The sequence below is a fragment of the Macrotis lagotis genome, chromosome 1, assembly GCF_037893015.1.
Source record: "Macrotis lagotis isolate mMagLag1 chromosome 1, bilby.v1.9.chrom.fasta, whole genome shotgun sequence".
NCBI lineage: Eukaryota > Metazoa > Chordata > Mammalia > Peramelemorphia > Peramelidae > Macrotis > Macrotis lagotis.
Genome location: NC_133658.1, coordinates 63,934,315 through 63,957,279, shown reverse-complemented (window position 1 = coordinate 63,957,279; position 22,965 = coordinate 63,934,315). Strand labels below are relative to the sequence as shown.

Sequence of the window (22,965 nt, the reverse complement as noted above, 5' to 3'; positions counted from 1 at the left end):
ATTTTTACCCTGCTAGTCATACTTAAAGAAAGTGGGGGGAAATGCTCCATCTGAACTTGACCTCCCTTCTCTTATTGTTCCCAGAAATTAGTGTTTAGGGATAACCTTTCCTCTCCAAGGTATTCTGGTCAATTAAATTATCTGCTTTGCTAGAAACTAACCAATAGAGTAAGATGATTTAATTCAATTTATTCTTAAGGTCTAAGCCTTAGGTAACTTAGGTAAACTCTGAGTTATAGGATACTTACCAGGTGCCTCCTATATTAGCTCATATTCATATGTTGTTGTTCTTGGTATTGATTTGTTTTGCTTGTGTCTGATTCTTCATGTCCTCATTTGGGGTCTTCTTTGCAAAGATGCTGGAATGGTTTGCCATTTCCTTCTCCAGCTCATTTTACAGATAAGGAAATTGAGGCAAGTAGGGTGAATTGATTTACCCAAGCTTACATCCCTAATAATTGTCTGAGGGCAGATTTGAATTCAGATCTTCCCAAGGCCAGGCTCAGTGCTCCATCAACTGAGTCATCTAGCTGCCCTCTATATTCATATCACAGTTAAAAATTTCAAGAACCTTTATAAGGAAAACTCTTGGTAAACTTTAAAACCTTTAGTAATACTAGCATAAGGTCAATAATATCCAGGGAAATAATGACAAATAGTGAGGAGAAAAGGGATCTTGAAATACCAAAATCTCAGACTACCTTACTACTTATGAAGCAGTAATTATCAGAACTATTTGGCAATGGAAAGTTGATTGGTAGAGGAGATTAGGTATACAAGATCCAGAAGGAAATGAACATATGAGCATAATATTCAAGAAACTCAAGGACTTCCACTACTGAGGTAAGGATTCATTATTCTACAAAAAATATAAGGGGGGGGGGAGAAAACAATCTGGTAGGAATCAGATTTTAGACCAATATCTCACACCGTAATTCACAATAAGAACTAAATGAATGCATGTATCATGAAATATATGTATATATATATATATGTATATATATATATGAAGGGTTATATCGCAAATTAGAGGAATAAGAAAGGAGATACCTTTCATAATTATGGATATATGAAGAGGTCTTGGCTAAACAAAGATAGAGGATTACAAGAGGTAAGACAATTTTTATTTTATGAAATTAAAATTTGTTGCATAAAATCAATATAAGTAAAATCAGGAGGGAACCAAATAACCAGGAAAAAAATCTTTGCAAAAAACTTCTTTAATAAAAATCTAATATCCAAATATATAGCAATTTTTTTCTACCAAAGAATTTAGAAAAACTGAGAAGTCTGTTAGATGAGACAGAAATCTTAATTTGCTTTTATTTAGTAACAAGAAAGAATTTTGTCATAAAGGCTAATGTTACTACATCCATATCTTGAAGAAGTCTTATGAAAGATGTATAGGCATGGAGGTAAACTCAGACATCCTGTACTTGAGTTTTGAGGGGAAGGAGCAGGTATGTAAGCCAGTGGGGCAGCTGGCATGTCAGCACTTCCTAGACATCACCATGGCCATTCCAAGCAGGGGTTATGACACTAAAATGAGTGACTTGGCTGGGCAGGGGTAATTATTGCTGAACTTTCCATTTAGGAGTATTAATGATACCAAAATATAATTTAACTGCCCTTCTTTCCTTTTCTCCCAATTTGAAAGAGATGTCAAATCCAAAATATGAGGCTTATCTAAACTTATTTTCATTTCTGTTGAATTTAAATTTAAAGCCTATGACAGATGAAAAGTTGTTCACAGTCATTCTGATTTGCTTAGGATGGATGAAAGTGAAGGGACAGTAACTTCTGTGAGAGAGACAGAGAGACAGCAGAGAGAGAGAGAGAAAAAGACAAAGATAGTCACAGAGACAGAGTCAGAGACTGACAAGAGACAGAATGAGGGAGGGAGGGAGGGAGGAAGGAGGAGGAAGAGAAGATAAAAGGATAGAAGAAAGGAAAGAGGGAAGAGGGGTGGGAGGGAGGGAGAGAGGATGACAGAGAGGAAAGAGAGAGAAAAGGAGAGAAGGAAAGAGAATGAAGAAGAGGAGAGAGACAGAGAGACAAAGAGAGACAGAGATATGGAGTAATAGATGTTGAGGGAGACAGAGAGAAAGTGAGAGACAAAGAGTTAGAATGAGTGAGAGAAAATAGATTCTGTACTGGGAATTACTGAGCTTTTTCCAACTAGAAGCTCTAAAGTGATATGAAAAAGAATTTTATTGACTTTTATTGCATAACTTAGTGAAGTAGGGACAAAAGAGTAGATTTACCTTTCTCCTAGACAAAACTGAACCTGTTAGTAGTTTGTCTCATGGGAAGATTTGGTGAGCTGTTTCGGTAAGTAGAACAGCATTCTGCCTTGTTGTCCTCTTCAGATTCAAGGACACATTTTTTTAAACAAATCTAGCTATATAGTTAGCAAAAGTCATTCAATTCTGTATTCTCTTGGACTCATGATAGCAACACTAGGTGTTTATCTCAGAGAGATAAGAAAGAGGAAAATGAACCATAGGTACAAAAATATTCATAGCAATACTTTTTACTATAGCAAAGAACTGAAAACCAAGGGGATACCCATAACCTAGGGAATGGTTGAAAAATTAAGGTTTATAAATAGAATATCATTGTATCATAAAAACGAATAAAAATGAAGGATTTAGAGATGGTTGAGGAAATTTGTCTGAATTAATGCAAAGTGAAGTAAGCAGAACTAGGACAACAGTTTATATAAACACATTGTGAAGAAAAATCATTTTGAAAGACTTAAGAAACTAATGAATACAATGCCCAATGATGTTTTTTAAAAGACTGTCAAATTATGTCACAGATTTCTTCACTGAGATAAAGTAGGGTCACCTCTTTGATTTGTTTGTCTCTAAGTTAATTTGTTACAACAGAGGAATTTTGTGGGATGGAGAATCAGGCAAGAGAGGGTAATTTTATAATTGCTATGATGGTTATAAAGAGAAAGAGAGAAAGGAAGAAAGTAAGAAAATAAGTAAGTAAGTTAAGGTCACCAAACAGGATGACATTTCTATTTTTGCTACTAGATCTGTACTCAGAAGAGATGTTAAAAAAACACCCAGTTCAACAACCTCATTTTACATAAGAAAAAAAGGAACCTAAAAAATGATCAAAAAAAGGAAGGAAGGAAGGAAGGAAGGAAGGAAGGAAGGAAGGAAGGAAGGAAGGAAGGAAGAAAGAAAGAAAGAAAGAAAGAAAGAAAGAAAGAAAGAAAGAAAGAGAAAGAATGAATGAATCAGAAGGGAATAAAAAAGAAAGAAGGAAGGGAAAAAAGAAAAAGAAGGCAGGAAGCAAAGAAGGGAGGGAAGGAGGGAGAAAGAGCAAAAATAGAGGTATCAGATTAGATTGTGATGCATACATACAAAATCCTTTTCATATTTGCTTGATTATTAATGTTTTATTTTTACATTGTTAATGCTTGTTAAATGTTTATAGTTTTAATAGTTTCTATAATGAATTTCCCCCATTATTATGAATATTTATTTGTTTATTTATTGACAGCTATTGTTTATTAATTCAAAAAAGTTTTAAGTAATACATGATCTTCCAATGAAAGGTAATGAAAATAAATATCAAAAGTAACAGATTTTAAGATTAAAATAGATTGAAAGAACAAAAAGATAAAAATTGACTACCTAAAGTTTATGCAGTCTTTGGAAAGAAAACCTGGTTTGAGAGTTAGAGGTATGGGCTTTTAGCCAGGCTACTAATTGGCTATACATTTTGTTTAGGTGGCACAGTGAATAGAGTACTGGCCTTGGGGTAAGAAGGAAAGGAGTTCAAATCAACCTCAGACATTCATTGTTTCTAACTGTGTGACCTTGGGCAAGTCACCTAACCCTGACTGTGTCACATTCAAGGCTATCTCCATTCATCTTGATTCATATCTGTCCACTGGACCCAAATGACTCCAGAGGAGAAAATGAGGCTGGTGACTTTGCACAGCACCTCCTCACTCAGATCCAATTTACATACATGTTATGGTAGTGAACGAAGGACAAACATTAATTAATATGTTTTGTGTATGATCATATCCCCTCTCTGGGTCTCAGTTTTTTCTTCTGTAAGATGGGGACAATAATTCCTTCTCTCCCTACACCATAATGTTCATAAAAATGATATTATATCATAGGCTGTGGTTCACTCTCCCAAACCCCATTCTCATCAGCATCTGCTGATAGTTGTATCAACAATGTGCTAATGGAGAATTGGGAAGGAAGAGACAAAATTCTCACTCTTTGCAGATGACATGATGGTATACCTAGAGAATCCCAAGAAATCATCCAAAAAGCTACTGGAAACAATTAGCAATTTTTAGCAAAGTTGCAGGGTATAAAATAAACCCTCATAAATCCTCAACTTTTCTATATATGTCTAGCAAGATATAGCAGGGAAGAGCTAGAAAGAGAAATCCCATTCAAAGTAACCTCAGACAATATAAAATACCTGAGAGTCTATTTGCCAAGGCAGACTCAGAAACTTTTTGAAAACAATTATAAAACACTTCTCACACAAATTAAATCAGATTTCTCATCTGCTGATGAGAATAGCTACTGTTCTACGAAGGTTCCTAAGGGTAATCCTGACTTGGTTTTCTAGTATTGTTGTTCAGGAGCCCCCATTTAGTGTGATTTTCCCCTTCTTGACAGCTAGCTAATATCATCTCAGTAATAGTCTGCTAATTCATATAATTGAGGTTTTACAAAAAGACCCCTCCTGAAAAGTTGAAAAAAAAAAGACTAAAAAATAGAAAAAATTATCTCAAATTGGTATTAAACTGTCCTCTACCACATTGGTCCTTTAGAGTAGTGTTTATAAAAGAAAAGAAGAAAGAAGAAAGAATCAGAAAGGAATGAAAAAAAAGAAAGAAGGAAAAAAAGGAAAGGAGGAAGAAAGGAAAGATGGGAGGGAGAGAGGGAACAAGGAAGAGTAAAGATAAAGGTATCAGATCAGATTGTGATGGATACATAACAAAAACCTTTTCTTATTTTACTGTAGTTGCCAGCTTTCTGATTGATGCTCTTCTGATCTTTTAAAGCTCACAAGGTCATTACCTGATCCATCTCTGATGCCCATTCAGTTAAGATCAAGAAAATATAAACACAACAGAGGCAAAAAAATTGTCACCATTAATTATTAACACATGAGGGTGCCCCCGCCCCAAATACCTTATTAGCAGTTTTTGGTCTCACTTATCAGCAGGAATGAGTGACTTCATCTGTTCCAGACTTTTGTGTATGTCTACAAGTTCTAGTTCATCAGTAAGTTAAAAGTTCTTTACATCATAGGTTTTATAGCAAGCCTGTGGGAAAGTTAAGAGAATACTTGTGTACCTTCAAAAGTAAAGAGGGAAAGCGTCCCTCCACTAAATCTTATAGCAAGCAGATTCACCAAGCTTCTACATGAGCATACTGTCTAAGCTGGGCTGTCAGTCAGTTCTCCCATTACACTAGGATTTAGATCTAGAAGCTATCATCTTAATGGAACCCCAGAGAGGTAGAATGCTAGCCAAGCTTTTTGCAAGCCTTCCATCATTATATACTTGCTAGCTAGTCCTGTTATTGATATTGTTATTTTAATAAGTTATTTTAAATAAAAATATATATTTAATTTTAAATTTATGAAATGAAGCAAGCATTTCCATAATACAGTAGAATTAAAAGGAGGTGTTTGCACATAGAACTATTAAAAACTACTGTTATTAAATGACAGAGAAGTTTTGGACCTAATTTTAAAACTAAATCATGTGCTTGTTTACTGCCAAATCCAACATCATCCAAGAACCGTACAATTTCAAAATCTAGGAGTTAATTATTGTTTGACTAGTGCTTATTCTTGTCGGTTTTTCAATGGAGTTTGTACTCCAGAAAGAAAACTCCCAGACAAAATGCTGTTAATTAACCTCTCACTGAATTGGGAAGAGAACCTTCTCTTAGCACTAAGGCAGCCCTAGCAAATGAAAGTTAGACTACTCGGGTAATACTGGTTTCTTTCTTCCATGTCTGCTCCCCTCCTCCCAAAGCACAGTCCCTCATGATACTTCTATTATTTCCCTTTGCATTGTTGTAGTCATTGGATGTGCTGTTTTTCTGGCTCTGCTCACTTCACTTTTCTTCAATTCATGAAAGTCTTTCCATAATTCTAAATAATTATTTTATTCATTGTTTCAACAGCAATAGTCATTATTTTCATTCCCACAATTTGACTAGTCCTCAATAAATAGGCATCTACTTTCCAATTATGCAAAATAATGCTGCTATGAATTTTTTTGTTGTATGTATATAGTCTTTCTTTTTGTAATTGACTATGGTTTTTGTTTGTTTGTTTGTTTGTTTGCAAGGCAATGGGGTTAAGTGGCTTGCCCAAGGCCACACAGCTAGGCAATTATTAAGTGTCTGAGACCAGATTTGAACTCAGGTACTCCTGACTCCAAGGCCGGTGCTTTATCCACTACGCCACCCCATCATTGACTATGATTATTGGAGTATATGCCTAACTCTAGAATCTCTTAGTCAAAGGGCATGGGCATTTTAGTTCTCTATTTGCAAAATTCCAAGAACCTTACAGAACACAACTGTATTAATTCATAGTTTTATCAACAATATGCTAATGGAGAATTGGGAAGGAAGAGACAAAACTCTCACTCTTTGCAGATGACATGATGGTATACCTAGAGAATCCCAAGAAATCATCCAAAAAGCTACTGGAAACAATTAGCAATTTTTAGCAAAGTCGCAGGGTATAAAATAAACCCTCATAAATCCTCAACTTTTCTATATATGTCTAGCAAGATACAGCAGGGAAGAGCTAGAAGGAGAAATCCCATTCAAAGTAACCTCAGACAATATAAAATACCAGAGAGTCTATTTGCCAAGGCAGACTCAGAAACTTTTTGAAAACAATTATAAAACACTTCTCACACGAATTAAATCAGATTTAAATAACTGGGCAAATATCAACTGCTCATGGATAGGTAGAGCTAATATAATAAAAATGACAATTCTACCAAAACTAAATTACCTGTTTAGTGCCCTACCAATCAAAATTCCAAAAAATTACTTTAATGAGTTAGAAAAAGTTGTAAGTAAATTCATATGAGAAATAAAAAGTCAAGAATTTCCAGGGATTTAATGAAAAAAAGTGCAAAAGAAGGGGGCTTAGCCCTATTCAATCTAAAATTATATTATAAAGCAACAGTCATCAAAACTGTCTGGTATTGGCTAAGAAATAGAGTAGTGGACCATTGGAATAGATTAGGTGTAATAGCAGGAAACAATTATAGTAATCTTCTATTTGATAAACCCAAAGAGTCCAGCTATTGGGATAAAAACTCTTTCTTTGATAAAAACTGCTGGGAAAATTGGAAGTTAGTATGGAAGAAACTTAGATCCAAATGGATACAGGATTTAGACATAAAAAAAAATACTATAAGCAAATTAGAAGATCAAGGACTGGTTTACCTGTCAAATCTATGGAATGGGAAGCAGTTTATAACTAAGGAAGAGATGGAGAACATCACTAAAAACAAACTAGACGATTTAGATTACATTAAATTAAAAAGCTTTTTCATAGATAAAAAACCACTGTAACCAAGATCAAAAGAAATGTAGTAAACTGGGAAACAATCTTTATAACTAATGTTTCTGACAAAAGACTCATTTCTAAAATATACAGAAAACTGAGTCATAGTTTTTTTTTTTAAAGTCATTCCCCAGTTGACAAATGGTCAAAGGATATGCAAAGGCAATTTACACATGAGGAGATCAAAGCAATCCATAGTGATATGAAAAATTGCTCTAAATCATTACTTATTAGAGAAATGCAAATTAAAGCTTCTCTGAGGTACCACCTCACACCTCTCAGACTGGCCAATATGACCAGAAAGGATAGCGATCATAGTTGGAAGGGTGGTGGGAAATCTGGGACACTATTACATTGTTGGTAGAGCTGTGAACTCATCCAACCTTTCTGGAGAGAAATTAAGAACTATGCCCAAAGGGCAACAAAAATGTACGTACCCTTTGATCCAGCAATACCACTACTGGGTCTATACCCTGAAGAGATGATGAAAAAGGGTAAAAACATCACTTGTACAAAAATATTCATAGCAGCCTTGTTTGTGGTGGCAAAGAATTGGAAATCAAGTAAATGTTCTTCAATTGGGGAATGGCTTAGCAAACTGGTGGTATATGTATGTCATGGAACACTATTGTTCTATTAGAAGCCAGGAGGGATGGGAATTCAGGGAAGCCTGGAGGGATTTGCATGAACTGATGCTGAGTGAGATGAGCAGAACCAGAAAAACACTGTACACCCTAACAGCAACATTGGGGCAATGATCAACCTTGATGGACACACTCATTTCATCAGTGCAACAATCAGGGACAATTTTGGGCTGTCTGCAATGGAGAATACCATTTGTATCCAGATAAAGAACCGTGGAGTTTGAACAAAGTTCAAGGACTATTCCCTTTAATTTAGAAAAAAAAAACTGGTATCTTATTGTCTGATTTTGTTCTCTTATACTTTATGTTTCTTCCTTAAGGATATGATTTCTTTCTCATCACACTCAATTTGGATCAATGTACAACATGGAAACAATGTAAATGACAAATTGCTTTCTGTGTGTGGGGGGGAAGTAAGAATTGTAAAACTCAAAATAAATAAAATCTTTAATTAAAATTAAAAAAATGATGTACTAATGGAGCTATATTTCTACAACCCATCTCATTTGGACTATTCCCATTTTTTAAAATTATCTTTGGCAGTTTTCTGGGTGTAAGGTGAAACTTCAGAGTTCATTTCTTATTAGGGATTTAGAGAATTATTTTACATGGTTGTGTCAACTAGCCTCTAACCTGTGAGTGGCTGGAATCATACAGAGCAGGCTAGAGACAAGAGAATCAGTTTACAAATGAGAGTTTAACTAATTTCAAAGTGAGGAAAATGATCCTTGCAGGCAGAAGCCCCCTTCGTGGAAGAAGGGCTTAATGCCAGGGCAGCTAGGTGGCACAGAAGATAGAGCACTGGCCCTGGAGTCAGGAGGACCCGAGTTCAAATCTGACCTCAGACACTGAATAATTACCTAGCTGTGTGGCCTTGGACAAAGTCACTCAACCCCACTGCCTTGTAAACCCCCCTAAAAAAAAAGAAGAGCTTAATGCTGCTGAGTCTGGGGCCACTTACATATATAAAAGGGGTTGGATCACAATACAATTCATTCTTAAGTCCTGAGACAGTTTTCATGATTAGATAATATAGGCATTCTTGTTCTGTTAGTCTCTAGGTTGATTGCCTCAAGTCTTGATTACTTTGTGGGGAATAGAACCAGAGTTCTGTGATAGTAACAGGAGTGCAGAATCTGGTAGTTACAAGGAACAGGGATTGTAAATATTTCAAGAGATATGATAGATGTTGGCTCTCAATGTCTCTGAGAAATCGGGGGAATTAAAATCTTAAATCCCTCAGTGAACACTTGGTGCTGGCCAAAGCAACACATTTTGCCAGAAAGTGAATTCATCTAGAATATAAAAGATAATTATTATGCCAAGTTCAAGGCAGAGCCTGCTTGCTGGACATTAGCTTCTGGGAAAGAGAATGTCTGCAAAATATTTTGACAGTTGTTAAAAATTTGCAATTAGGGGGTGGGATTATATACTCTGACCATTTATCTATTGGGAAATGACTTTTGGTTATATGTGTATATTTTTTTTATCTTGGTTATTAACTTCCTAAGTGAGATATTTAATATGTAGATTTTTACCTAGTTGACACTGTCTATTCAAGAGACATTAATTTTGTTCATGCATAAACTTTTCCATTTCATGTGATCAAATTTATCTATTTTATCTTTTTAATCACTTCTTTATTTTTGTTTAATAATTTGCCCTCCATTCCTTGTTGTGAAAGACATATGATCTACTCCCCTTCTAATTTCTTATACTAAGATCTTTAATATTCAGTTCACATATCCAGTTTGAATTTATTATAGAATGCATTGTAAGATATTTATGTAAACAGTTCTTTCAGGCTTCTTTCTAGTTTTCCAAACAGTTCTTGTAAAATAGAGGATTCTTTGTCAAATAGATGAATTGTATTTTTAAGTACTCAGTCAAAACTGATGAAATTATATAGGTTTATTGTTCTGCGCCTGGGTGAAAGAACAGTCACATCCCTGGTGACCTTTGGAAAACAGACTTAGATGCTCTAGAGTCGATTGAGGAAGAAGAAATTCTGGCAGTTGAGAAAAGAGTCAGCTAAGTTAGATGAGACCAGATTTTGAGAGAAGAAACCTCTTTGCTGTTTTCCTTGCACCTCTTTTGGAATCCAGTTTTGAGAAGGCGATAGGGGATTTCTCTCTCTATCCTTTGTCTTACAGTAAGCAAAAGTAAAGTCATCTACCTATTAAAAGTTATCACATTCAGCATCAAGGAGGTCCAGAGTTCCAGTGCAAAGAGGAGGAAATCCAACCTAGTAGATGAAAATGCATAGCAGATAGTCTATACCACAGCAGAGTAACATGAAGATACCAGGAGAAAAGACATCTAGTTCCACGGAAAAGGGGAAAGGTCATGTGTCCAAGATTACATAGGCAGTAAGGATGATAAAGCTAGCATTCACACTCAAATCCTTTGACCCCAATTCTGGCACTTGGTTTCAGATGATTTGATTTTTTAGAAGCCAAAAAACATCACCCCAAAATCGTTTTTATCTGTCCTTGAGTGTGTAGTTTTAATTTAATTTTTTCCTAAAGAGGAAAAAAATGGTGTGTGTGTGTGTGTGTGTGTGTGTGTGTGTGTGTGTGTGTGTGTGTGTGTGTGTAAAACAAAATATTTTGCTCCTTTTTGGAGAAAAGATGTGTCTTACACAAGAAATCTTATGAAAAGGTCTTGGATTAGATTCTGACAAATATACACAACCAGTTCCTTAGTTTTGTGTGGCTGAGATGGGGAAGAAGATTCAAAACTAGTCAAAAGAAGGAGAAAAGAACAAGCATTTATTAAATCATGAACTAAGTTAAGCACTTTACAAAGATTATCTCAATTGATTCTCATAACAATGCTGAGAAGTTGTTATGCTATTATTACCCTTACTTTATAGAAGAGGAAACTGAGGTAGAGGTGAAATGACTTGCCCAGGGTCATGTAACTTGTATCTGAAGCCAGATACGAACTCATGTTTTCTTGATTCTTGGTGTGCTATCTAACTGCTTCTAAGAAGAATCAGAACTTGATAAAAGAATTAGGTCCCTTTAGTCTGGACAAGAGAAGATTTAGGGGAAACTTGATTCCAATTTTCCAGTATTTGAAGGACTATCAGATGGAATAAATAGTGTAAACCTAATATCTTGTTCTACTCTTTTTCTCCTTTAAAGTAGAATAACAGCCAGTGGGTAGCAGTTAGAGAAGTAAATGTCAACTTATTATAGGAAACCAAAATGGTAAAGTGGAATGAGTACTGATTTTGGAGTCAAGAGTCTTGGGTTCAAATTCTGCCTCTAAAGTTTACTTTCTGTGTTAACTTGGGCAAATCATTGGGTTAAGTGGCCTCTGCGTTTCCTTTCAGCTCTAGGTCAATTAGGATCTTAATAATTCTCATTGTCCTATAATAGAGTAGCTATTTCTGGAGATAGTTAAGTTACCTGATTCTGACATTATTTCAGCAGAAGTTAGAAGATCATTTCTCCATGACATTTTAGTAGAAATTCTTACTAGTATAGACTGCATCAGAAGTTTTCTGAGGTTCCACTTGATTCTATGATCCTATGATTCTTAGTTCCTATATAAGTGTGGCAGGAAACTAATCCATACATTCTTGGATTGAATGCTAGGTGTGTGATAAGCCCCTATTTCCTAAACTTCCCAGAATCTGGAGTAAAGCAGAGAACAACAGAAATTTATCCCCTGGATAAAATAAGATTTATGCTTGCAACCTTAGGCTAGGTTAACTCCAAATGTGATATTGAGAAATATAGGTAATGTAAAAACAAGACATCTATTTTTTTTTAGATAAAAGGCAATCAAGTCCAAAAGTAATCCCAAAAGTTAGCTCACTATCTCACCTTGACCCTTTCTGTCCTCAGGGGTAACATGTCCATCACTGAGCAATGTGAACAACATTAACTCTTAGTCTCCATGAAGTTCTGAACTTAGAGATCACACCATCACTTCCCTTATTCTTAGGGCAAGATGTCTAAGCTGTGCGTTATTGCCTGGCTTCCTCTTTCCAAGGTCAATATTCTTGGTTATTTCAAGATTTCAAGGCTATTATTTGTCTGAGGAAGTCTCTAATTCACTGTACAATTATGGGAAAATAATTTCATTCGGAAGTTTCTCACTTTTCACATCTGTAAAATGATCAGGGCAATTGGCTATAGTGGAAAAAAAAGCAATAGATTTGAAATTCAGGGTCCAGCCACCTTAGTGACCTTGAGCAAACTGGTTCTCTTTGGTTTCAATTTTCTCCTCTGTAATATGAGGGAGTAGGTCCACATGGGATTCCTTCCACCTCTAAATCTGTGTTCCTCTGACCTCCCAGTGTTGCTATGATTAGTGTACTTTTAAATCTTAAAGCACTATAGAAATGTGAGCCATATTTATCTAAAAGGTGAGATTATATTCAGAATACAGAGTGAGTCTCAGATAGGGGATGGAGAGGATAGAAGATGGAATTGTTGATTGCTTTGGACAAAGAAACAGTTTACCCCTGGAGGCTTTTTTGGTAAGTGTCTGCTGAGATAATTGATTTCCTTCTCTTGGTCCTGCCCCCAACAATTCCTGATGGGATCAATTGAATCAACATAGCTTTTCCCTGGGATGAACCTCATCAGAGACCTTAAAAAAGATAGGTTACCTTGAGATAGTGGAAAGAAGGCAGAACTTGAGATTAAGAGACTTGGCTCTTCCATTTACTTGCTGTATGACTCTTGGAAAACTTCTTTGTTATGGCATTCATAAAAATTCATAAAAAAGATTGACCCTGATGATCTCTAATAGTCTATATTCTAACCTTTTAAGGATTCTTCCAATTCTAACATTCTATGTTTAATATTCTATTCAGTGGTCCTTTACAGTTCTTATATTCTATGTTCTGATATTTTGTTTTATGATCTGTGATGCTACTAGTAAGTAGTCAGTCTTTATGAAGACTTTATTAAGATTTTATTAGGGACATGCTTTATAACAGATACTGTGCTAAAGTACAAAAACCAAAAAAAAGTCCCTTTTCCAGGACCTCACATCGAATGGAGGAAAAAACATGAAAACAAATACGCACAAACAAGCTAAATACAGAATAACTTGGACACACTCAACAGAGAGATGTTCCTAGAATTAAGGGGGGACAAGAAAGACTTCATAAATAAATAAGAAAGGTACTTAAAAGAAAAGTGATAGCACTCAAAGATCTGAAAAGGAAAATCATAGCCATCCAATGCCAAACTGATAGTGACCTCAGAAAAATAAATGTTAGAAGTTTCTTACTCTTATGACAAATTCAAGCTTAGAAAATTCATTCTGTTAGTATTTTGGGGAACTGAAAAGAGCAATTAGTCAATTTAATTAACTTTTTTAAAATTCTTCTTTATCTAGCAGATTGTTAGAACCATAAAAGTCTTTTATGGTTTTCAAGATATAAAACAGTTCAGAATCCCTTAGATAAAAATTCCATAAAATTTATACCTCTTTTCTCTGTTTATCACATATTTATTTTATCTTAATTGCTTATTTATAACAATTTTATAAATTATTTGTTGAATTAGCCCAATAGTCATTTTTTTAAAAAAAAATTGAAAACACTTCTGAACTAGACATTGAGCCTGCCAGTCCAAGTAACATGTAATCTCTGGAAAATTTATAATTTGAAATGTATAAAAAGAAGCATAATTCATGAATTAGCTAATTGTCTTTATTATTATAAATATTAATGTGACAAACCATTAAAAAGAAAATTATAGAGGTCACATGTATATACAGGTAATCCTCAGTTATTTATGAATGAATGATCTTTTTCAAAGGTTTTCCAAAAGTCATTCCTACTTTCAAAACTTTTTCCCTAAAGGTTTTTACTTCCTTTATACTGATTTTTAAACTGTGAAATAGTAAGAATTTTGGATTAAATGCATTCATTTAAAGAATTTGATCTGCATCATTTTGCTGTGTATGATTGTAAATGCTGTCTGAGTGGGCTAAGGGGGAGACAGAACTCTAAGGATGGTTTGTTTATTTTCATCTGGCTTGATAGTCAAGAAGACCACCCAGGGAATATTTGAAAGAATCATGTATGCTGTAACATCTCATTGACTGCTGCCAATAACTTTATGATCCTTTGTCTACTCCCTATAAATATGTGTTCTAAGATCTCATTTCTGGGGGGGGGGGTGGCCTCAGTTAACCAGACCTCCTTTTTCTCATGCCTATGTGTCCTGGTCACAGAGTTTAGGAAAACCTTTAAATTGTATGCTAACCTAATTTCTGTATGTGTTTTCTTAGGGCAAACACTGAGGGTGTTAACATTTATAGTTTAATTCTTATTTAGGGTTAAAAACTCATGGAGAATCCTCATTTTGGTACTGTGAACTCATATTTAGACAAGAGAAATTGGAATGCCAAATCCTGTCTTTGATAGGTTGTGATGGAGCCCCTAGGTGCATACTTAGAATCACAGCCCTGAAAAGGGGGTGTCTTCCCCCTTTGTTCTAGTAACCTTGAACCAAAGACTGTTTTGGCCAAGTCTTTATTTCTCTAAACTCACTCTGGCAATAAAGGCCCCAGGTCTCCTCTGTGGATGTCCGTAAAATTGGGCAAGGGGGGCAGCTAGGTGGCACGGTGGATAAAGCACCAGCTCTGGAGTCAGGAGTACCTGGGTTCAAATCCAGTCTCAGTCACTTAATAATTACCTAGCTGTGTGGCCTTGGGCAAGCCACTTAACCCCATTTGCCTTGCAAAAAAACCCAGGAAATATTAATATGATTTTTTTTAATTTAGAAAACTACATTAAGTTCACAATCAATCTGTTGGGAAATATATTTGTGAAACTCTAAGTATATAAAATCTTAAATTTTTCAGACCATTTATAAAACCTCATATGCATTTCCTGGTATTTGTAGTTTAAAATCCTCAGGAGAAGGGGCAGCTAGGTGGCATAGTGGATAAGAGCACCATTCCTAGAGTCAGCAGGACCTGAGTTCAAATATGACCCCAGATACTTAGTGATTGCCCAGCAAGCCACTCCATTGCTTTAAATAAATAAAAAAAAAAATCCTCAGGAAAGTGAGAATGAGGAAAGCTGAAGTAACTGAATCAATTCTTTTTCTAATAAGACTCAAAGATAAAGCAGGGGATCCTAGAGTTTTTGAACCCTATTTGTTGAAAATATTTTCTTAAACTCTGTTTTTTTGTTTTGGGGTTTTTTTTAGATTTTTCAAGGCAGTAGGGTTAAGTGGCTTGCCCAAGGCCACACAGATAGGTAATTATTAAGTGTCTGAGGCTAGATTTGAACTCAGGTACTCCTTACTCCAAGGCTGGTGCTCTATCCACTGTGCCACCTAGCCACCCCTATTTTCTTAAATTCCAAAATGACTGGTATCTCTTTCATATTAAGCCTTAGTTTTAAGTATCATAAATGAAAAAGTGTTAGCAAATATAAAATCTTACTTACCCAAATTTCTAAATATCACCCTCCCTTGGTCAGAAGGAGTTAATAACAGGAAGGTGTCTCAGTTTTTCTAAGCCAGAGAGACGCGTGTCTAATTAAATCAAACTTACATCAACAAAATTTTACCACATTTTTAAAATTTCCTTAATGTATATTTTCATTTTTAACTATATCACTAGAAATAATGCTACATAGTTCATTGAATAGCTATGATAAATTAGTTGTAAACTTTCAAAATTAACTTATAAATCTATATCATTAGATGAAACATGGTTGACAAATACAATTATACTCCCTATTTTGTACAAAGATTTCTGTAAGAATTCTTCAACACTGAGACTATTGAACAGGGTGGAAATAAGATTTTCTTTTGATAATTTCTTAAATTATAATTCTTTAAGATGTTGCACATGGTCAGAATCATTAAAAGAAAATTATGATTTTCACATTGATCAATATAATATGCATAATGAATTGACTAATAATTTACTTTCACAGACAGATCCCTGACTAGTGTTAAGAAGAGAACCAGTCTGCACTGGGGCAGACAAAATTACTGTTTTATTGTTTTTGTGATCTACCTTTCTACTCATAATGCATATATCTATCTATATCTATATCTATATCTATATCCATATCCATATCCATATCCATATCCATATCCATATCTATATATCTATATCTATATCATCTATATCCATATCCATATCCATATCCATATCCATATCTATATCTATATCTATAGCTATAGCTATAGCTATATCTATATCTATATATCATCTATATCCATATCCATATCCATATCTCTCTATCTCTATCTCTATCTCTATCTCTATCTCTATCTCTATCTCTATCTCTATCTCTATCTCTATCTCTATCCTGCCTTAACTCAGAAGCAAGGTGAAATTATCCTGATCTGCAAATTTACTTACAATTTTAATCTAAATTATTTCCTCTGATTCCCTTTGAAACAGTTATTTATTAAATTTCATAATATAAGGATATTTAGAAGCATAACAATTCCATAAATACTATTATGTATTTGGAATTTTAAACAACTCATTAATTACCAAACATGTGATCTTAATTTCTAGATTGTCTCATGAACATTGGCATTGAAGGTTATTCACTAATAAAAAGTTATTCATATAGCATTTGCCTTATGCCAAGCATTTTACAGTAATGCAAACTTCATTACCCCCCAGAAGAGTAAACTGAGATAGCTTGGAATCACATAGCTAATAAAAATGTTAATGCCAAATAACAAATGTCATATGAATCATGCCAAATCTGAATTAACAATTGCTAATGCTAACATTTTAATTTCTAAAGCTTAATACTTTATAAAGAGAAAATATTCTTCATAAATTCATATATTTCCTTTTTTTAAAAAAAAGACATGTAATGATAATTCCCTGTTCTGAAGTCTTTTCCCTGCATTTTTAAAGAGCTAGGATCTGTGGAGGCTAGGTATCACAGTGCATAGAACACTGGTGGAGGAGGAGGAGGAGGAGGAGGAGGGGGAGGAGGGGCTAGGTGGCGCAGTGGATAGAGCACCAGCCCTGGAGTCAGGAGTACCTGAGTTCAAATCTGGCCTCAGACACTTAATAATTACCTATCTGTGTGGCCTTGGGCAAGCCACTTAACCCCACTGCCTTGAAAAATCTAAAAAAACAAAAACAAAAAACACAGTTTAAGAAAATATTTTCAACAAATATATTTAAATTTAAGGAAAAGCTTTATAAAAATTCTTTTCTGTGAACTTTTCATCTGTAAGCAAATTCATTATAATATTAATTTTATATTGAAAACAATTATGATTAATTGTTAATTAATTAAATTAATTAAACCTACTATGATTAATTAGACTTTGGGACACTGAGAATTCTTTTTGGAGTTTCATTCTTAGGTTTGCTGTACTTTAAACTGACCTTAAATGGTGTTTTAGAGAAATAATATCAATCAGCTCAGTGTCTCAGGTCTAAAGCTAGTGATCGTGCTGTTTAATCTAGTTTGCTAACCTACCAAGGCCCAAGATAAGATTCAGTTTCTGAAGTCTCCTTTTTTATAAGGTTAAAGTTAGTCTTTCTTAGTGTTAACCTCTCTCTCTTCTGTTATTGTTCTAAGAAATGTGTCCAATATAATTTAGTGAAGGATAATAATTAATGTGTAACCTCAACTTTGGAAATCTGGTTTTTTTGTTTGTTTGTTTAATCTGGAATTAGAACATATGTAGAAATGTTTGCAAAATACTCATGAGTCACAGAGAACAGTAGCCTATGTTTGTCCATTTGAGCATAGTTATCTGATATTATTCTGAGTCTGACTGCAGGTATGAACATCAAGGAATACTACTGGGTCAATGATTATGATGCCAGAAACCTATGGGGTTTTGACATGCATAAACTTCGGGTGGAGTTTTCATGGCAAAAGTGGGGAGAAATACTATTGGCATTGCTGAGGTATGTTTCTCCTGATTTAATTTCCCCAACAGGACATTTGCAATGTCTCACCTGGCATCCACATGAACTTTGCCCCACACTTGTCCCTTTATGTCCCTGTTCTTTGTGGCAAATTACTATAATCCTGTCAAATGATCAGAATATTAATTTATTTACAAATTTTGAGTCATTTGGCCTACAGTTCTCTCATTTCTAACACTAAATAAGCAAGTGCTTAGCTCAGGCATCTGTTACTAGCTACATATTCCTGTATTAATTAAGATCCTTTAATTTCTCACAATGCTATAGGGATATTTAGACAAATGATAGATTTGTGATACTAGAATATGATTATCATAAGCCTCAGTTTTTGTTTTAAGAAAAGAAATATTAGCACAATTAGTTATATCAGAAGAAGGATGGTCTATGGCCTATCTTAAAAGTGTTTTAAAGAGAGAAATTAATTTTCTGCTAGGGGATTTGTTAATCTTTTAACATGGTTAAAGATCAAAATTGTTTTTATTGTAAATCACTTACTGGAGATTCACTGTTCTGAAATGATTATCCCTTGTGTTTGTGTGTATGTGTACATATATACCATCCCTGAATCTTTTACTAAACCTTAAGTTAATTTGGCAGCTTTTAATGAATTTACTTTTTTTATTAGAATTCATATTCTTATAAAAGTGCTCTGATATTAGTTTGTTAGAGTAATCTCACCCTCCAAAAAAGGGGAATTAATGATGCCAAGGAAAACTGTATTTTTAACTTTCTATTTGTAACTGAGTTCTCTGTTTATACCAGTATGACAATTGGTCAATCAAAATTGTAATTTACCTTTTTCTAAGAGGTTCCAAATTTCATTTTCTAGTAATAGAAAAATAAGCTTTGACCTTATTAGTTTACAAGAAAAATTTTGTGTTAAAATGTTTTGTTTTGTTTTTTTTGCCAGATAAGAGAATCTCTCCAAGTGACTTGAGTGGATGAGGCTTCACTCTGAAGGCTGCATCAGATGTTTCAGAAAAATGGATATAAATTTGCTTTGATGTCACCTCTCTCCCATTGAAGTGCCTCTTTTTGTTCTTACTCAAGTGCCTCTTACTTGTAAGGTTCACTTACCCAAAAGATCTGTCATCATGTCATCCATCTTTGTGCCTCATCTGCCTGCCCACCTCTCCTAGCAACCCTAAGTTCAGCAATGTTTTACTCCAAAATAAACCATTTTTCCTCCAGTGTGCCCTTCACATCTCCACCCCCCTTTCTTTATTATATATGTCCATGTTTATTGTCAAAATCTGCTTTTCTTCTTCTAATATGTGAGTGTAAAGATGTCGGTCTCTTTCCTTGGAGAGCAGGAAATTTATCTGATCATCTTTCTGATAGCAACTATAAGTCCCCTATTATGACAGGTTGGCATAGACATCCCAGAGAGAAGCTCACATTTATTGGAAATTGGTCGTGGCCAAGGGCCAGATATCCTGAGTTAAGATAGAAGCATTCCTTCCCCCAAGTGGGTGATTACGTATCATGAGGCAGACATCCTTAATTAGGAAAGGAATGTATGCTGTGACATCTCATTGACAGCTTCCAATAAAATTATGGTCCTTTTTCTACATTCCATAAGTGTGTCCTGAGATTTCATTATTAGCCTAATTTCGGTTTGTACTTTCTTTAAGGGCAAACTGGAGATGAGTGCTTATTTAGAACCAAAAGTTCATTAGTCATGCTCAAATTGCTTTCTACAATAACTGCGCGGTTCACAGCACCATCAATATTATATTAGTGTACCTGTTTTTCCCCAGAGCCTCTACTCTGTCTTTTCCTTTTTTTTTCAATGTTACCAATCCAATGGGTATCAGACAACAAAAAATTTCTGTGATGGGTTTGTGATTTTTGGAAAATCATAGTAAAATTGAACACAGGAATACTTAAAGGATGTTTCAAGTTTACATATCTTAATGTTCTCTCTTATTAGATACAGTCTGAAATCCTGGGATTTGTTCCCATCACCTAGAATCAGAAACATTTCAACTTCCCCAGAATTTCCAACAAGACTCAGAGAAAATCATGGCAGGAGGTTTGAAGTCTGTGCTTTGGATTCTGACCTGTATTACTTGGTTCCTGAGTCTCCCAGCTGAGGGTGAGGCTCTTCAATTCCAGTGTCTATCTTGGGAAAATAGGCTGGAATCTATTCCTGATGAATTCTCCCAGTATTACCAGGAAGGGAGGTCAGCAGGGAACGGGTGGGTAGACCAGTCTCCTGGGAACGGGTGGGTAGACCAGTCTCCTTCATCTTGGAAGACAGACAACACAGAATGCAAATCCCAAGGCTTTTCATAAGAGGTAATATTTCTCTGTAAAATAATGATGATAGAGAACTAAGTCTGGGAATTAAAGAAGGGAAGGGAATGACTAATGGTAAACGCTGAAGGATGGACAAAGCTAGATAAAATCCAAGGTATCTAAAGCCCTTGGTCTTAGATTGTTTATTTCTCTAACATTTTATTCTTTTTCTTTTTAGTTTATTTTCTTTTTAAAAATTTTCCCCCAGATACATGCAAAGCAAGTTTTAACATTTACTTCCCAAACCTTGAGTTCCAAATTCTCTCCCTTCCTCCCACCCCACTCCCCACACTGAGAAAGCAAGTTATTTGGTAGAAGTCTAATTCTATTTTCTAAGTTATAAGAACCTTTCTAGATTTGATACTCCATTTCCCCAGGCATTTGCCAGCTTTAACAGTCTGTGTTCTTAGCTCCAGCATTCTAAATGCTCTTCCAGTTCCAATATTCTAGGATCCAACTTCTCTTTCAGTTCATAAATTCTATATTCTAAGGGCCTGTCCTCTAATATTCCATATTCTAAGGTCTGTTTAATTTTGAATTTCTGTGTCTACAAGTTTGTAATTCTAGAGTGAAGGAGTAGGGTTAGTCAGGGATATTCACAACAAATATGTAAACAAATTGGCTAAGGGGGCTCCATCAACAGATACACTCTCCTCCCTATTAGGAATCTCAATCAAAGTCAGGTCAAGAGAATGACATATCAACACTTGATGTGAAATGCTGGTGTCATGACTAACTATGACTAACTAGTCAGTAGTGTTGTACAATCTATGATGTTTATTGTAAATATGGGTGTGAATGCTTAGGACAAGACTGATGGGACCTGTCTGCCAAGAGCCATCCATGTTTTTTGGAGTAAAGGGCTGCCCAGATAAGATTACCAAATGAGGTTTCCCATCCTGTTAGCAAGTCATATGATGATCTAGTGGTGAAGCTGACTGGTCTGCTCTGGCTAAGCTGGCTAAACAATGTATGAAGCCATGAACTTTTATACAAGTTTTAGAAGGATATGACTGTGCATAAGGGGAGGGATTAGACTTTATCTGGGGTACACATACATGTGCACCCAGAGCATGTCTTGAGGCCAACTAAGCTTTTTTGGGGGTGTTACACCCAAACCTCTAGACCTAGAGGGTGTAACTACTATAAAGTGACTATGTGATTATGACTATGAGAATTATATGGTTTTTTTTTATATTAAGGAGTTATTTTACTATATGCAGAGGGGGAGACTCATTCCTTATAGTTACATTTACACATTTATACTACCAAACACTCAAACATTACTACAGAGAGCACAACTGCGATGGACTGGTCACATTTGTTAGAATGTCACACAGATGTATGCCAAAAAGACTATTCTATGGAGAACACACACAGGGCAAGCACTTACAAAGGGGTTCAGAAGGAGCATAACTGAAATCCACGTAAAAAATAAATAAGAAGTTAAGGAAGTGAAAAGAATTTTAGATAAACTAGATATGCTAGATATTTGGAGAGAACTGGATGGAAATAGAAAGGAATACACCTTTTTCCTTAGCAGTTCATGGCACCTTTACAAAGACTATCATTTATTCATACATAAAACTTTTCTTAGTTAAAAGAAGAAATACTAAAAGTATCCTTTTCAGGTCAGAATTTGATAAAATTTAATAAGGGACCAAGAAAGCATAGATTAAAAACTGATTAGAGATTAAACAATATAATCTAAAAGAAAGAGTGGGTTAAAAATGAATCATAGAAACAATCAATAATTTCTTTAAAGAGAATGACAAAAATGAGACAACAATTCTGATCATATGGGATACAGAAAGAGCAATGATTAAAAAAATTTATATCTCTAAATTATCACATCAATAAAATAGAGAAAGAGCAAACTCATGAACTGAATATTAAGTAAAAAAGATAGAAAAAAGAAAAAATGAAAAATCGTCAGTTGAACATTAAATTGGAAATTCTAAAAATTAAAAATGAGATTAATAAAGTTGAGAGTAAAAACACATGAATTAATAAATGAAAGTAGGAGTTGGTTTTATGGAAAAAACAAATAGATAAACAATTAGTAATTTGATATTAAAAAGAGAGTGAAGAAAATAAAATCACTAGTATAAAAATGAAAAGGATGAATATACCACAAATGAAGATGAAATTAAAAAAAATTATAAGGAATTATTCTGTTCAATTGTATGTCAGTAAATTTAACAATTTAATTTAAATGGAAGAATATTTACAAAAAATATAAATGGAATATTTAAATACATCTATTTTAGAAAAAGAAATTGATTAGACCATAAATTTACAAGAAAACTCTATCAAACATTTAAAAATCAACTAATTCCAATATTAAATAAATTATTTGGAATATAGGTAAAGAAGAGATTCTACCAAATTCTTTTTATTTAAAAAATATGATACTGATACCTAAAGCAAGAAGAGTAAAAACAGAAAAAGGAAATTGTAGACCAATTTTATTAATGAATATGGATGCACAACTCATAAATAAAATTTC

At 34.5% G+C, this 22,965-nt stretch overlaps 1 protein-coding gene across 4 annotated transcripts in view; it reads left to right on the top strand.

Annotated features, from left to right (window-relative positions):
- Positions 1-22,965, top strand: part of LOC141500012 (carboxylesterase 3-like) — an 81,981-nt gene that overhangs the window by 10,538 nt on the left and 48,478 nt on the right. For 2 of the 4 annotated variants that reach the window (XM_074202876.1, XM_074202884.1), the window contains 2 exons: positions 19,066-19,217; positions 20,089-20,253. In XM_074202876.1, coding sequence (XP_074058977.1) covers positions 20,181-20,253 — 73 coding nt within the window. In that variant the 5' untranslated portion in view covers positions 19,066-19,217; positions 20,089-20,180. Of the gene's footprint in view, positions 1-2,246; positions 2,332-18,004; positions 18,135-19,065; positions 19,218-20,088; positions 20,254-22,965 lie in introns of those variants that run through there. The other 2 variants (XM_074202869.1, XM_074202892.1) reach the window with 2 other exon arrangements.